The following is a 14,841-nucleotide window of genomic DNA, read 5'->3' as shown; positions in this document are numbered from 1 at the left end:
AAGCACGCACAATCACGACTCAGACATCACAACTAGCATAGTATTACATAGTAGGAGTAGTTGCCTATACTTGACAACACTGAGATTATTTCATCATCACTCACTAGCTCATAGCCTTATTAGTTCATGGCGGCGTCGATACACCCATGAAAAAGAAGAGCAACAAGAGCATATATCTCACATGAATCACTTCTTGGGAGGTGGAGTGAGCGCCGCCTTGAGCTTCTGCACGGTAGGAAGGTCGGTCTTGAATGACTTGGCGAGCACGGCGTCATCGACGCCGGTGCCGAACACGCTGACGGGCACGGACACGGTGGCAGGCGCGGAGCTGCCGAACGCGGAGAGCGCCACGGCGGGGCTTTGCCCCGGGTTGGACTGGTAGTGCACCAGGCCCTTGGGGAACACGAACATGTCGCCGGCGGCCAGGTCCTGCGTGTAGAGCTTGCCGGCCGTGTCGACGAAACCGACGGAGAGCGTGCCGTCAAGAACGAGCAGCAGCTCGGCCGCGCGAGGGTGGGTGTGCAGCGGGTTCACAGATTCGGAGGGGAACTTGAGCATGGCGTAGGCCACACTTTGCCCGTTGAGCGCAGGGAATTCCATCATGGTGGCCTTGGTCACCGTGAAGTTCTGCGTCCCTGGCATCCGCATCGGCATGGTAATGTTGCTGAAGCCGGTGTAGGTGAAGAAGTCGCCGGTGATGTTCATCGGTGGCATGCCGATCATGGAAGTCGGCACGATGAAGTCGCTGAGGATGTCAGGGTCGCCAGCCACGGCGGTCAACGGCGCCGAGGTCAGTGCAATCACCACCAACACCAAGGAGTAGTAGCTGTTGATGGACGCCATTGAAAATGTTTAGCCGTGCTAAGAGATTGATTGATGGAGGCTGTGGTTGTGAGCTGTGGTGAAGATGTTGAACTACTTGATGTGTTGTCAATTTATACAGAAGAGGAAAACTAGTGATGTGATGAAGAGTTTGAGAAACCAAGGACGAAGTATGAGTATTGCAGAGCAACAAGCTGTGTCCAGCTAGCGCTAATTGACAGTTTGACACACATCTGAGGAAGAATTAACTGGCCGATGTTATGCAACTCTTGGTGTATCCAAGCATATGGATATACCTACAATATGCAGCGTAGTATTTATTTCTGTTCCCATTGCGATGAAAACTTGGATGTGTGAGTGTCTATCGATCACTCTCAACTTGATCAATCGGAGCTGCTGACTTGTTCACTGTTAAAAGGAGAGAGAGAGATTGGTGGAATAGTTCGTTGTATTGCTTGAGTCTCGTGGGCATATATATAGGAGTACATGATCTAAGTACAAGACAAGCCAGAACAAATCCTAATCTACCTCGTCTTTCCTAATAGTCACGATACTCAACATCCCCCCGCAGTCACAACGGTAGCGACGCAGACGGTGAGACTGAAGAAGAATCCGAAGGCAAGCCGACAGACACCCCTCCACAGTCGTAACGGTCGACGCATCGCGGAAGGCGTGGCTGGAGTGGAAACTGACGAGGTTGCTCAAGTAAGGCGGTAGCCCTTTGTGCCGTTTGTCGAGGTAGCCGAGAGCATGGGTGGTGGAGCCATGGTCGAGGTAGCCATGCGAAGAATTCCATGATCAATGTCGAGTCGGGGTAGCCGGTGTTGAGGAAGTCGCCGTGGAGCTGCGGGTGCAAGGAGGCGCCGAGTTAGCATGGGCGCAGTGGTGTCGAAGTAGTGGTGCGCGGGAAGAAGACGTTGTTGACGACGCGTCGCGCCGGGGTTGCCAAGCTCGGGGACACATCGTAGACGAAGGCACGCATCGGTGTTGCCAGCACCGGGCATGCGTAGACGGACGAAGACGAAGTTGACGAAGCGCCGCTCTAGGCTTGCCAGGCCCGGGGACACGTCGTGGATGAAGGCACGCACCGGTGTTGCCAGTATCAGGTATGCGGAGACGAGGGACCTGCACGAGCTGTACGCCATGTCGGAGAAGTCGGAGGGCCAGCAGAGAAGAAGACTCGACGACGGTTGCGGCGCCAATCGACGTGGGGCCGATGTCGCTCGCGGTTGTCGGAGTAGACTAAGTGGTCAGGGTAGATGATGGTGACGCGCGACGGGCTAGTGCTGGACATAGACGAAGGAGGTGGACGAGCGGCGGCTACGGGGGTAGCGGCGGCGGCCAAAGAAGAGCGGTGGCAGCGGCCTAATGGCAGCAGCGTTGGCTAGGTTAGGAACGTGGCGGCGGTGCTCAAAGTAGGCGAAGAAACCTGGTAGCGTGACGAAGACCGGTGCGGACGGTGGCGTTCGCGCGCCAAGGGAGACGACGCGGCACATACCACGGGAGGTCGGCGCGCATGACGGCGGAGTGGACCGCGGGCCGCGATGCTACGGCCCGAAGGAGCGAGGCAGTGGCGGCGGGCAGGTTGGGGCGACGGCGGCAAGACCTCGGGGTGGCGGCTGGGACCGCAGGCTGTGGCGCTGCGGCCCGAAGGGGCGACGCAAAGGCGGCGCGCGAGTCGGTGCAACTGCGGGGACGACCTCGGGGCGGCGATTGGGACCACGTATCGCGGCACTACGGCCAGTAGGGGCGACGCGGCGGCGACACACGAGTCGATGCAGCCGCGAGGAGAACCACGGGGCGGCGGCGCTGCGGCCCGATGAGGCGACGCAGCGGCAGCCCATTGCTCGATCGGTGGAGGGGCGCGCTGAACTCGGGGACGATCTTCACGGTACCTGCGGAGGCACGCGCAACCGACGGGTTCAGGTTGGTCGGGTGACGTAGATGAGGCGGATCACGGCAGCGAGCGGGTGAGCAAGCTGATCGCGTGGGAGGTCGGGGACGCTGCTCGATGGAGGCGTGGTGGCGGCGGAGTCCGGGATGAGGCCGACGACGATGGACGGCGTGGGACGTCGTGCGGACGAGTGTCTCAGCACCGGCACCCGGGCTGCCAAAGCAGCGTCGGCGCCCGGGCAGCGAGGCCAGAGCGACCAACGGAGCAGCGGCGCCCGAGTTGAGGCATCCGACAAGCATGACGCAGCCGTCCTGACGCAACCGAGGACGAGGCCGGCGAGGTAAACTGTCGGGCCGCCGTGCAGACGCGGCGAAGGTGGGTGGCGTCAATCGATTGGCGGGACGGCACGCGAGCGGTGGCTGTGATTGGCCGCCGCATGGAGCGAGGCCTGTCAGTGTCAAAACCGGTGGATCTCGGGTAGGAGGTCCCGAACTGTGCGTCTAAGACCGATGGTAACAGGAGACAAGGGACACAATGTTTACCCAGGTTCGGGCCATCTCTATGGAGGTAATACCCTACTTCCTGCTTGATTTATCTTGATGAATATGAGTATTACAAGAGTTGATCTACCGCGAGATCGTAATGGCTAAACCCTAAAAGTCTAGTCTGTCTGACTATGATTATGAGGATATATCCTATGGACCTATCCCTTCGGTTTATATAGACACCGAAGGGATCTAGGGTTACATAAGGTCGGTTACAGAGAAAGGAATCTTCACATTTGGACGCCAAGTTTACGTTCCACGTCAAGGAGAGTCCCATCCGGACACGGATAGAGCCTTCGGTCTTTGTATCTTCACAGCCCATCAGTCCGGCCCATGTCCAATAGGTCGGACGCCCGAGGACCCCTTAGTCCAGGACTCCCTCAAGGCCGCCGGGTGGAAGCGATGCAGGTTTCCCGATCGGAGCAGGGCGGTGATGGCCGGGGCAGGTCGACGGACGGACCGACACGCGGACGGCGGCTGGCCTTGACGGGCCACCTTGGCGCGCGTGGATGCTGGGTCGGAGGAGAGGCCGGCTGGTCGCGCCGGGGTTGGAGTAGAGATGCATGGGGTCGGCGGCGGCGGCGGGCAACGCAAACTGATCAAGATTAGATCGGAAAACCAAAAAGAAAAACGCCGATCAAAACGACCGGCAAGAGAGCGAAAACCCCGGAGCAAGGGCTCAGGAAAAAGACTCTTTAGGGCAGTCGACCAACATGGCCGGCGGACGAACCCTAGGTACGGGCGGCGCGGCCCCCGGCGACAATCATGGAGGCCGACCGCCCCGGGGGCGGCGCGCAATTGCGGAAGCGGCGACGGCTAGGGTTTAGGATCGACTTGCGATAGATACCATGTTAAAAGGAAGAGAGAGATTGGTGGAATTGTTTGTTGTATTGCTTGAGCCTCGTGGGCATATATATAGAAGTACATGATCTACTTGAAGTACAAGACAAGTCGGAATAAATCCTAGTCTATCTCATTTTTCCTAATAACCACGATACTCGACATTCACAAACAACATGCAAGTATGTAACACTGCATCCATTTGTCTATCTGTCTATCTATTTATTATATTATCATAAAATAAAAGATAGAAGAGCCACCACACTTTTAAAATCTAACAAAAAAATGTGCATGGTATCTATCTAAACGCGGTCCGTCTCCTCCCTTCCGCATAGTCGCCGCCTCCTACCTCCCCATCCTCCCTTCCCCTCGCCGGATCGCCGCTGCTAGACCAGTGGTTGGGCTAAGTCCCAGCACTATTCAATGAAGTCGGGGGTGGGGATGTCTCTACTCTCCCTTCAACAGTGAGATGCGATGTACAGACGACGAGTTGAGGCACAGTGTATGACTATGCAACAATGGTGGTGGTGTTTTTGGCCGAACCGGCGATCTCTCTGGTGGCGAGGCATCGATGGTTGTGATCCCTCTGCAGGTCCGCAGGCCGACGGTGGTGACCTTCTGTGTCTGAACGAGGCGGTCCACCGCTCAGGCGCATGGATGGCACCATGGTTTTGCGCTGTTGGGTAGTTGTCGCAGCAAGTTGGACGGTCTTGGACCTTCAGTTCCTGCAGCAACGACGAGTATGTTTTGCCGACCAATTCAGCCACCACAATAGAGACGCGGAGCATGAGGACAGTATGAGACAACCGGAGTGCCCAAAATTGAGATTTTGGTGATGTGGGTGACCTTCCTCTATCACTAATCTTTGTGACATGGGCGACCACGACTTTCGTCATTTCGAGCCTTTGGTGGCAATTGTCACTTGTTACAGCTTGACTGTATGCTTGTGCTGGCATGGCCTTCGCTTGCGTGGAATCTCACATCAAGACGATGATATGCATGTAGCTGCTTGGATAGCAGAAAGTGGTGGCGAAAATACATGATGAATTTGATTCGGTGATGCTTCTCGAGTACCTGGTCACAAGTTACGGGGAAAAACCCTAGGTCTAACCCTATTTGATTATACCTGACATGGTTATACCCCCATTGAGCCAATCTGAATCAGCTCGTATTGCATACGATAACATCATTGACTATAGCAGCAATTAATATATTGCACGTAATGATAGCGAATCATACATACATAGCTCTTCCTTAATTATACTTTGAAAATATATGCATGTACGCATGGCTTGCTGCAAGTGCACAAACACACATGCATACATAAGATATATAGATGTTGTCGTGGAATTGTCACGGCAAATGTCCTTAGTGTCAGGACTTAGTCGCGAGGCCAACGCATCTATGTGGTAGCTTGAAAGGGGTTGAGTGGAACGAGAGACGCGAGGTTTTACCCAGGTTTGGCCCCTCATGGTGGAGGTAAAAGTCTACGTCCTGCTTCATTGATATTGATGATGATGATCACAATTATAAGGGAGCTCTATCTCGAGAGCTATTGAGTTATGTGTCTAAACCTAACTTGTCCAACTCGTGGAACTTCTGAATCTTGTCCCTCTTGGGGTGCCCTGCCCCTCCTTATATATGTTGAAGGGGCGGCTTACATGACTAGTCCTATTAGGATTAGGATTACTCTATTACAAGTGGAGTCCTAGTCTTCCTTCCTTTTGTAGGAGAATGTTCCTTATGTCTTTCCTCTTAAACCGGCCCATCATTAACATAAACCGGCCTTCTGGGCCTTGGGCCTTGTCTTCCATCTGAAACACCCGTCGGATCACCAATGAGTCTTCAGGTTCGTGAGTCGTCACACTAGTGAACCGCCAGACACAAGTCGCCAATCCTCTGGCGAGTTACCAATGAAATGCCAAGTCCGGCCGGGTCATATATCCGGCCGGGTCATACCGCGGGGTATATCCCCGACATTAGCCCCCAGTTTAATTTGGATTTTATCCATGTTAAACTGATCCTGAACATCCTTAAGTCCTTGTCATTTCCTTTCTTCTAGAAAATATGGGTCAATAGACCAGCTCCATGATCAATTTACTTGTAGAAGAAATATTGTAAATAAAGAATCCATTTGAGTCGGCCTTCAATGCTCTGATTTGACAAAAATATTGGTCTTCAAATATGCAACTGATATTCAGCCGGCTTTAAAATGTCTATGATCTCCAAAATTGCCGGGTTATAATAACTGATGATTCCGGGTCATGATTGTTGCCGATGCCGGGTCAATCTGGTTTGCTCAAAACTGAGAATTTCAAGATATTTCTCCCTTATATCCGTATTACTTGTAGCCCCCAAGTCTTGAGCAGAACAAAGTGATGACTTAAGACTTGCTACAATATAAATGTTGCAACCTTTGAAGAAATCCAGGTTGTTCATCTCATTCAACCGTCAAAAACTGAATATTCCACATATGTAGCCCCCAAGTGCCGGGTTGTCATGCTTGCAATAGCCTGGGACTTGTAATTGTCATATGCTCACAAAAAACTTCAACCAGTGTATCCCCTAAGGGCCGGGTCATTATGCAATAATGAGCAGGGACTTTATAGATGTAGATTTGAGCAAAAATGTGTAGCCCCCAAGGGCTGGCTTAGTAAGATAATATTGAGCTGGGACTTTATATATACTTCTTTGAAAAGAACATCATATGATGTAACCCCCATCATGGGGCTTGAACCCACGTCCACAAGGTTAAGAACTTTGTGCTTTACCAATTGAACAGTGGACCCTTCAATATGATGGAATAAAACTTGTGTACCTTGAATTATTGACAGGAGCAATTGGTAGCCCCCAAGAGCCGGCTCATTATGATGTGATGAGTCAGGTCTTTAATAAGGCCATTAAAAATGACTTCGCATTAGCCCCCAAGTGTCATGGTGCATTCTTGCAGCGACATGAGACTTGCATATTTGATGTAATCTCAACTTGAATAATGTAGCCCCCAAGTGTCGGGTCGTAAGCCTGCAGCGACTCGGGACTATTCCTTCCATTATAGAATGAATCATATCCATTGATAAAATAATAGTCATTACGCTAAAGCGACTTTGAAAACCTCAATCATAATATTGGTTATTGATAACCATAATAAAAATCCAGCCATGTTGGCTATTAAGGATTTGAATAATATAATCCGGTATGAAAACCTCAATCATTCAATATCATCATGACAATCTAGCCAAGTTTGGCTATTAAAAATTTGAATCCCTTATTGGTTGACAAGTAAATCTGGAGTTTAAATACTCAGTGGCTCTTGGCCCGTGGCGACTTAATGCGCATCGATTGTAATCCAGGATTTTTGTAACCCGACGGCTTATAGCCTTTGTGAAAATCAATAATTGATAACCCTTTTGAGACACCATTTTCAATTTTTGACGATCAGCTTCAACTTAATCATTTATGTAAGTCATAGCTCTGCAAATCCTGTGATACTTATGAACATTGCTGGCTTATCATGCCAGTAAGGGTAATAACCCTGAAGATATAGAGCACAACGCCCTGTCCACTTTAGTCACGCCGCCGGCTTATCACGCCATATGCAGCAAGGGGTAATATCCCAAAACTTAGAGCACAGTGCTTCCAAGTATATAAGATCATCATAAACTGGAGATTTATAATCCACAGCCAGGCCGGGTTAATAAACACTGGTTAATTTCTCATCACACTGGCGACTTATAGTCAAAAGCCAGGCCGGGTTAATAAACACCGGATTTTTATCTCATACTGGCGACTTATAGTCAAAACCAGACCGGGTCAATAAACACCGGATATTGTCATATACAACTCAGAAGGCTTTATAAACCTTAATGGCTCTCAGCCAGGTATTATCAAAAGAGAAAATTTTCAAAAATATATTCAAATCAAACAACAACAGAAAAAATCCAAGGCTTTCATAGGCCGCCAAGCCAAAATATCTTCTTCAATGAAACTAGCATTAGCCACTGGAAGGTATGCGCTTTCCGTGAGCCGGCATTCACAATACCCAATCGACATTTTAATTCGGAAAAGTTCAGTTCTTATTGAAAGATAGACTTGTCAGGAGTACGCGGGGTCAGAGTCGCTATCAGACATCACAGGCCGATTTATCCAAGTTCCAAGGAAGGCGGCTTTATAGCCTGAGCTTATCCTTGCTATCCGTAAAACCGTGCTCTCTCATGATATCCATCGTTTTAACCTGAACAAGTTCCGATATGACTGTTAAGAGTTCGATGGGTCAATCAGGATTACTGATGGAGAAGCAGCTGGCATACTGGCAAGATAACCCGAAAGGGTTATGTCCTGTTTGGTGAATACACCTATGTTTGAACAAAATAACCCCGTCAAGAGGGTAGTAACGCTATGTTCTCTTTGGTGAATACACCTACTTTGAACAGGAAGCCCCCAAGTGACTTGTTTGTGAGCTGTGCTCGCTGGGTACCCATGTTTGAGTTGTGCTGTGCAACAGACTCTTTGGTCCCTTTAATTTTTCTGAGAACTTGAACTTTGCGAGAGATAATATTCTTCTTGGGCCGGAATTTTAAACTGGATATTGAGAGCTTCAGAGCTTTGTAGGAGACAAATTTTCCCTTGAACCGGATTTTGAACCGGAATCTTTCCTGATAACCCGGAATTCTTCTATTGAGCCAGAACTTTATGATTATTAATCACTTTTTCAAGCCAGAAATTTTCTGACAACCTTCAATTTTATTTTTTTCACAAATAGGGCTGTTGCCTCCAGGGCCGGGTTTTTTTTCAATGACCCGGTGTTCTTGAATTTTGCTGAAAACTGGCAACATTTGCTGAGTCATGTCATCATTAGCCCCTGAGTCTCAAGACGACTCGAGAAGTTGGCTTGAGATTCTTCATACTTGATTGTGATATAAACCGGATATAGCTGAATAGCGGAACGGTGTCATATGTTGAAGTTGGAAGCAAAGTGGCGAGTTAATGATCTTCGCAAAACTCATTGTATATCCTTGGCGTTGACAATGTGATGTGAATCCACAGGAACTTGAAGTCGACCGTGGCGGGTTATAAATGACTCCATATGATTTGTGTCAGTAATCCGGCCAGCGGTTCATGCTAGCTGGTTGTTGATGTTAAACAAACTTCAGTAGCAGCGACTTTTGAGCCATCCAGTGCAGACGGTGGCTGATAATATATGATAATTTACTCCAGAGTTGTTGGAAGAAAACCGGGCTACCCGAGAAGTGACTGGCTTTATACTCAATAAATAGCTCATGCAGACAGGTGCGGCCGGTGTGTTGATGTAGACCAGGCCGTGAGAGATGGACGACCAAGACGACCGCGGCTTCAGAGGCGGCTCGGATAGATGAGTCGGCTGCGGCATTGTAAGCCGGTGCGGACGGGCGAATTAACCACATCATGTTGATGTAAACTGATTTGCAGAATGTCGGCTTGCAGATATATTCACTGAGCTTGATGGTGTGGCCAGATGCTAGCACATTATAATGGTGGTGCGAGCTATACATCCATGACACGGCCATAGCTTTTGCAATGAACAATTGCTCCTGCATAAATAATATCGCAAGTCGGAGTAATTTGTTCTTTTAAAGAATAAAAAATGTATTAATAAAAATTGATTGGATAGATTTCACCGTGATATGTTAGGCCAGAAATTATCCACCGCGGAGTTGATGATCACCACAGGTGAGTCGGCCACGGGAGCAGATGAATGAACCGGCTGCGGCGTTGTAAGCCGGTGCGGACGAGCAGGTTGTCCTCCTCGTTGTAAGCTGGCACGGTCGCGTGAACCAGCCGTGAGAGCGGACGGGCGAGTCGTCCGTGGCGTTGTAAACCGTTGTGGTCACGAGAGACGGCCACAGCGTTGGAAACGGCCCGGACACAGGCGAGACAATCGTGGACACGGACGATGAGTCAGTCATGCGTGCGGATGTAGCGGGGGCAGCGACTTGCACAAATAATGCTGGCGTGCACCCTTTATGCGACACCTTTGTAAGGAATAATGATCCTGTGAAAAAATATCATAGACCACAGTAATTGTTTCAAACAATTTAATATGTGCTGATAATATATAGAAAAGATAGCACCTGGTGGTTTGTGCCCGGATGAATAGGACACTGGTATTGGATAAAGTTGGACATAGTCAGATGAAAAAGATAGCCCCTATGATGCACGCCTAATTTTGGCTGATCTTGGCCCTGTTTGGATACTCTTACTTAGTTAGAGGTTCTAACTTACTTAGAGATTAGAGTTAGTTTCTAACTTGTGTCTAACCCTGAACTAACTCTAACTTTGGTGGTGTTTGGATGAGAGGGTTAGATTGACAATAAATGCACTTTCTCAATCATTTGGCCCTCTTTTCAGCCGGATTTATTGTGGTCGGCTCTTGTGTGGCCTCCTCCCGCTCAGAAATGACATAAAAAATTATCTTTACAAATCAAGTATCAAAAACATGATAAATTTTATTTTGTCCATACAAAACATTATGGTCAGTTTGCAACGATGTATCTCAAATTTGGGTATCTGATCCTTCCACTAAAAAAATCATCGTAGCACGACACAAAGTTAGTATATAACCAGTTATTAACGTAGACTCCGGATGGATTCAATCCAAAAATCATGTAAATAACCTGTACTGAATAATTCACATTGCATGAGAGACGACTATCTGGTGCAAAAAAATCAGCGGACGGAGGAGCAACACACATGCAAATAAACAGAGATTGCTCACAGTAAAAAACTAAGATGTGTTCAAAATAGAATACCAAAACTGTATAGCAGTAACTTATTTGCACCAGAGAGATAGTACCCAAGATTTTATTTTGTCCATACAAATGAGACGTCCCACTTAAACGTACAAGTCCTCAATCAAACTTAAAAAAAAAATCACATTCCATGAAACAGAGCATGAGCTAACTCTTCACGGAAGTCATTCATGTTGGTATCTTCAACAAGAGGTTCGTCTTCTGTCCATGCAGATGCAGCAGAACTAGGCATTGGATTATAGTTTTCATCCGCATCACATACATCAAATTCCCTATCCGGAATTCTGCTCTCTCGAATGAAATTATGAAGAGCCATACAAGCAACAATAATTCTACTTTGCTTGTCCTCTGGAAATTTTGGCTTGTTCAACAAAATCCTAAATTTCATCTTCAACACTCCAAAGGATCGCTCAATGACATTCCTAACTTTGGCATGTGCACGGTTGAAGGTTTCTTTCATACCTTGTGGCGGCGGGCCGTTTTGCCATTGCTCCACATGGTACCTTGTACATATGTATGGTGAAAGGTAGCCCGGGCGGTTTGGGTACCCCGCATCAACCACATAATACTTTCCTACATATTGTCAAAGGCACACAATGAGACTAAGATGAACAAGTGTAACTGGATAAAAATTAGTGCAAGACGGTTCAAGTAGCAAACCTGGTGGTGGATGTGGAAATTTGTGACGATGAGTAGTTATGGCATCTTTGAAAACTCTCATGTCATGTGCTGAACCAGGCCATCCCGACATCACAAATGTAAATCTCATGTCGAAATCACAAACAGCAAGCACATTCTGACTGGTTTCATTATGCATGTTCAAGTATGGAACCCTCTTACTCTTATCCACCACAACCTTCACATGTGTCCCATCTATAGATCATATGTAGTCATTGAAGTGTGGCCAGAATGCTGGATTTTCTAAGTTTGGGTGCACCTCTGCAAATGTTGGGCACTTGGGTACAATTATGTCCTGTGCTAACCTAAGGAGGCATGCCAAAACTCTGTTAAATGTCCTACTTACTATCTCCATAGGCCTCCTAAAATGGTTCTCAGCCTGTCTAACTGACTGTGGTAATCCAACAATCCATAAAAACATAGCTAGAGCCTCTACAGATGTAATTTTTCTACTGGACTTCAACCCATATGATTGCACCAAAGTATTATGTAGCCTGTTAAACAAAGGACTCTCAACCCTAAACATGTTGTAGCATTGGGTATCTCGGGCTAGTGTCTCCTACACCCAATCCAAACCAGAATATCCACTGACCCTCCTAGGTAGTTTCACAAAGTAGTTATCAGAGTACATACCCAAGATAGGAACCAACTGCAAGATTAAATTTCCGGACTGCACCAAATTGTTGCGGCATATGGATATGATCTCATCCTCACTTGTGCTACCTCCATCATATTCTTCCTCGGTCATGGGGCCATGATTGTCTTCCTGCTTAAACACATGTACCAAATTGTTAGCACATAGCATACTACTTGAAGGAGTGTAAGCAAACAAAAATAATTCAGCATGCATATATTATAAAATAGTTTAACCAAATAAAATTAATTCGGCCCGCATATAATATAAAATAGGTTCACCAAATAAAATTAATTCTGCCCGAACGTAACATAGATAATAGTTCAACACCTCACAAACACATATAGGTTCAACATACAACAATGTAAATAGGTTCAACATACAGCAATGTAAATAGGTTCAACATACAGCAATGTAAATAGGTTCAACATTTTAACACACATATTCCCAAGCAACTATTCAGCCACAGAAGAACTACTCCAAATTGTTGTCCCTACGCCATTTCATGAAGTAACCCAACCTAAGCTCGTGTGTTAATAGGCCACAGAAGAACTCCCTTTGGTACTCAGTTTCGAACATCTTGGACAGAGCATAGACAGAGTCAATTATTTGCTCAATGCCACACTCAAATGCTAGCTCCTGACACCTCTTCATAGAAAATGCAGCCTTCTCATTTGCACATTTCTGCATTTGTTTAGTGTTGGCTGCGACAGACTCCTTGAAGGTACTAGCTATGTCCTTCACAATCTTCACCATTGGGCTCTTTCTCTTCTTCAATGGACTGGTCAAAGTGCTCGAAGTGCTTGTTGACCTCTTGCATCTCTGGCTCCTCTGGTTGCTTGTAGGAAATGCAGCCTTCTCATTTGCACGTTTCTGCATTTGCTTAGTGTTGGCTGCGACAGACTCCTTGAAGGTACTAGCTATGTCCTTCATAATCTTCACCATTGGGCTCTTGCTCTTCTTCAATGGACTGGTCAAAGTGCTCGAAGTGCTTGTTGACCTCTTGCATCTCTGGCTCCTTTGGTTGCTTGTAGGTGTCCCTTGAAACTCCTCCTCTTCCTCTCCTGCACCTAAATCTTGCCCTTGATTCTGACCATAATCATCTCCAGGCACAAAGGTTGTGCTTCCATCCATAATGTAACCTCTGAACAGTTGATCAAGCAACTCCTCGTTTGCTGGAGGACCCCACTGCAGCTTCCGTAGGTATGGTTTCTTCTATGGGATAGTGAACAAATAAACTAGTTATGATATTATTATTTTTGCGAAAGTAACTATTTAAGATCTGAGAGCACACATCAAAATTCAAGTAACTAGCTTTAGTGAAAATTCTACCTCTGTGTGTGTTATCCAGAACTCAGAGTCGGCATCAATGGTTCCATCTGGTTTCCTCCCCAACCCTGTATGCACTTGCATGTATCGCCAGAAAGTGTAAGTGTTTTTAGTACGACTATCTGGTTCTTCACCTGCAAACGGCTATATACCAACCCCCTTCTAGCATGTAAGCCGTCGATAACGGCTTGGTACCCTTCACCACTCATCACTGTACCATTATACGTTCCTGCTGCACGTTTGCTGAATGCACAATTCTAACAAGTAAGTACTATTAGCATCATTCCAGTGGGCTCGATTGCTTTGGCTCACCAGGGGACCTCCGGAGCTCGCTAACTCCTCCACATCGTCCTCCAATTCTTCATCACCATTGTCGAAGGGAGCGCCGGAGCCGGATGCTTGCCCACGAAGGGCACTCCGCGGTGCCCGGGGAGGCGGTACGCGATAGCCGCCACCACTGCCACGGCTCGTCGTGCCGGTGCATTGGTTACGGCGGCCGGGTGCCGCTGCGGCCGAGTTAGCTTGCTGTCGAACGACGCCGCCTGCTCCGCGACCGGCACCTGCTGATGAGGAGCCGCCGCATGCCCCCATGGATGACCCGCTGAGGAACACGCTACCATTTCCTCCTCCACGACCGGCTGCCGCTGACGAGGAGCCACCAAAGTTCAGTTGCCGAATGAAGGGTGGCGACGGATTCGCCCATCCATCTCCTGCTCCAGCACGTGGTGGGCGATAGTGAGGGAGCCCGGAGCCCCTGTCGCCCCCAGGGAGGAGCTGCTCGTTGTCGCTCTAGAGGAAAGCTCCGTACGGCCCAAGCCTTGGGAACCCTTCCGACGACAAAGCTTGCGAGTTGAGGTCGAGATCGGCGTGGGTACCTGGGCCGCTTGTAGAGGGCTGCGAACCCCACCCTTTGAAACCATCGCCATCCATGGCAGGTGGGACGACCGGTGCCGCGGCCGCCGGAGTGCGCGCCTGGGGGCGCCGGTGTCGTACGGGAACAGGAGGGGCGGAGGGGCAGAGGCAGGGGCAGAGGACGGAGGCGGAGGGCGGAGGACGGGTGATGTCTACTACACAACCTTCTTCTTGTAGACATTGTTGGGCCTCCAAGTGCAGAGGTTTGTAGGACAGTAGCAAATTTCCCTCAAGTGGATGACCTAAGGTTTATCAATCCGTAGGAGGCGTAGGATGAAGATGGTCTCTCTCAAGCAACCCTGCAACCAAATAACAAAGAGTCTCTTGTGTCCCCAACACACCCAATACAATGGTAAATTGTATAGGTGCACTAGTTCAGGGAAGAGATGGTGAAACAAGTGG

General features: G+C 48.4%; 1 protein-coding gene across 1 annotated transcript; it reads right to left on the bottom strand.

The window, feature by feature from the left end:
* Positions 1 to 101: 101 nt before the first annotated feature.
* Positions 102 to 888, bottom strand: LOC125507259 (putative germin-like protein 9-2). The gene has a single exon (XM_048671900.2). It carries the CDS (start codon positions 841 to 843, stop codon positions 187 to 189), a length of 657 nt encoding a protein of 218 aa, XP_048527857.1. The 5' UTR covers positions 844 to 888; the 3' UTR covers positions 102 to 186.
* Between the last annotated feature and the right edge of the window lie 13,953 nt (positions 889 to 14,841).

The sequence above is a fragment of the Triticum urartu genome, chromosome 5A, assembly GCF_056163025.1.
Source record: "Triticum urartu cultivar PI428250 chromosome 5A, HENAU_Tu73, whole genome shotgun sequence".
NCBI classification, from domain to species: domain Eukaryota; kingdom Viridiplantae; phylum Streptophyta; class Magnoliopsida; order Poales; family Poaceae; genus Triticum; species Triticum urartu.
The sequence above is the reverse complement of the archived record's forward strand: the minus strand, read 5'-3'. Positions and strand labels throughout refer to the sequence as shown.

Excerpts from the sequence above, each read along its gene's own strand:
- LOC125507259 (XM_048671900.2), bottom strand. The coding sequence starts at position 843 with ATGGCGTCCATCAACAGCTACTACTCCTTGGTGTTGGTGGTGATTGCA.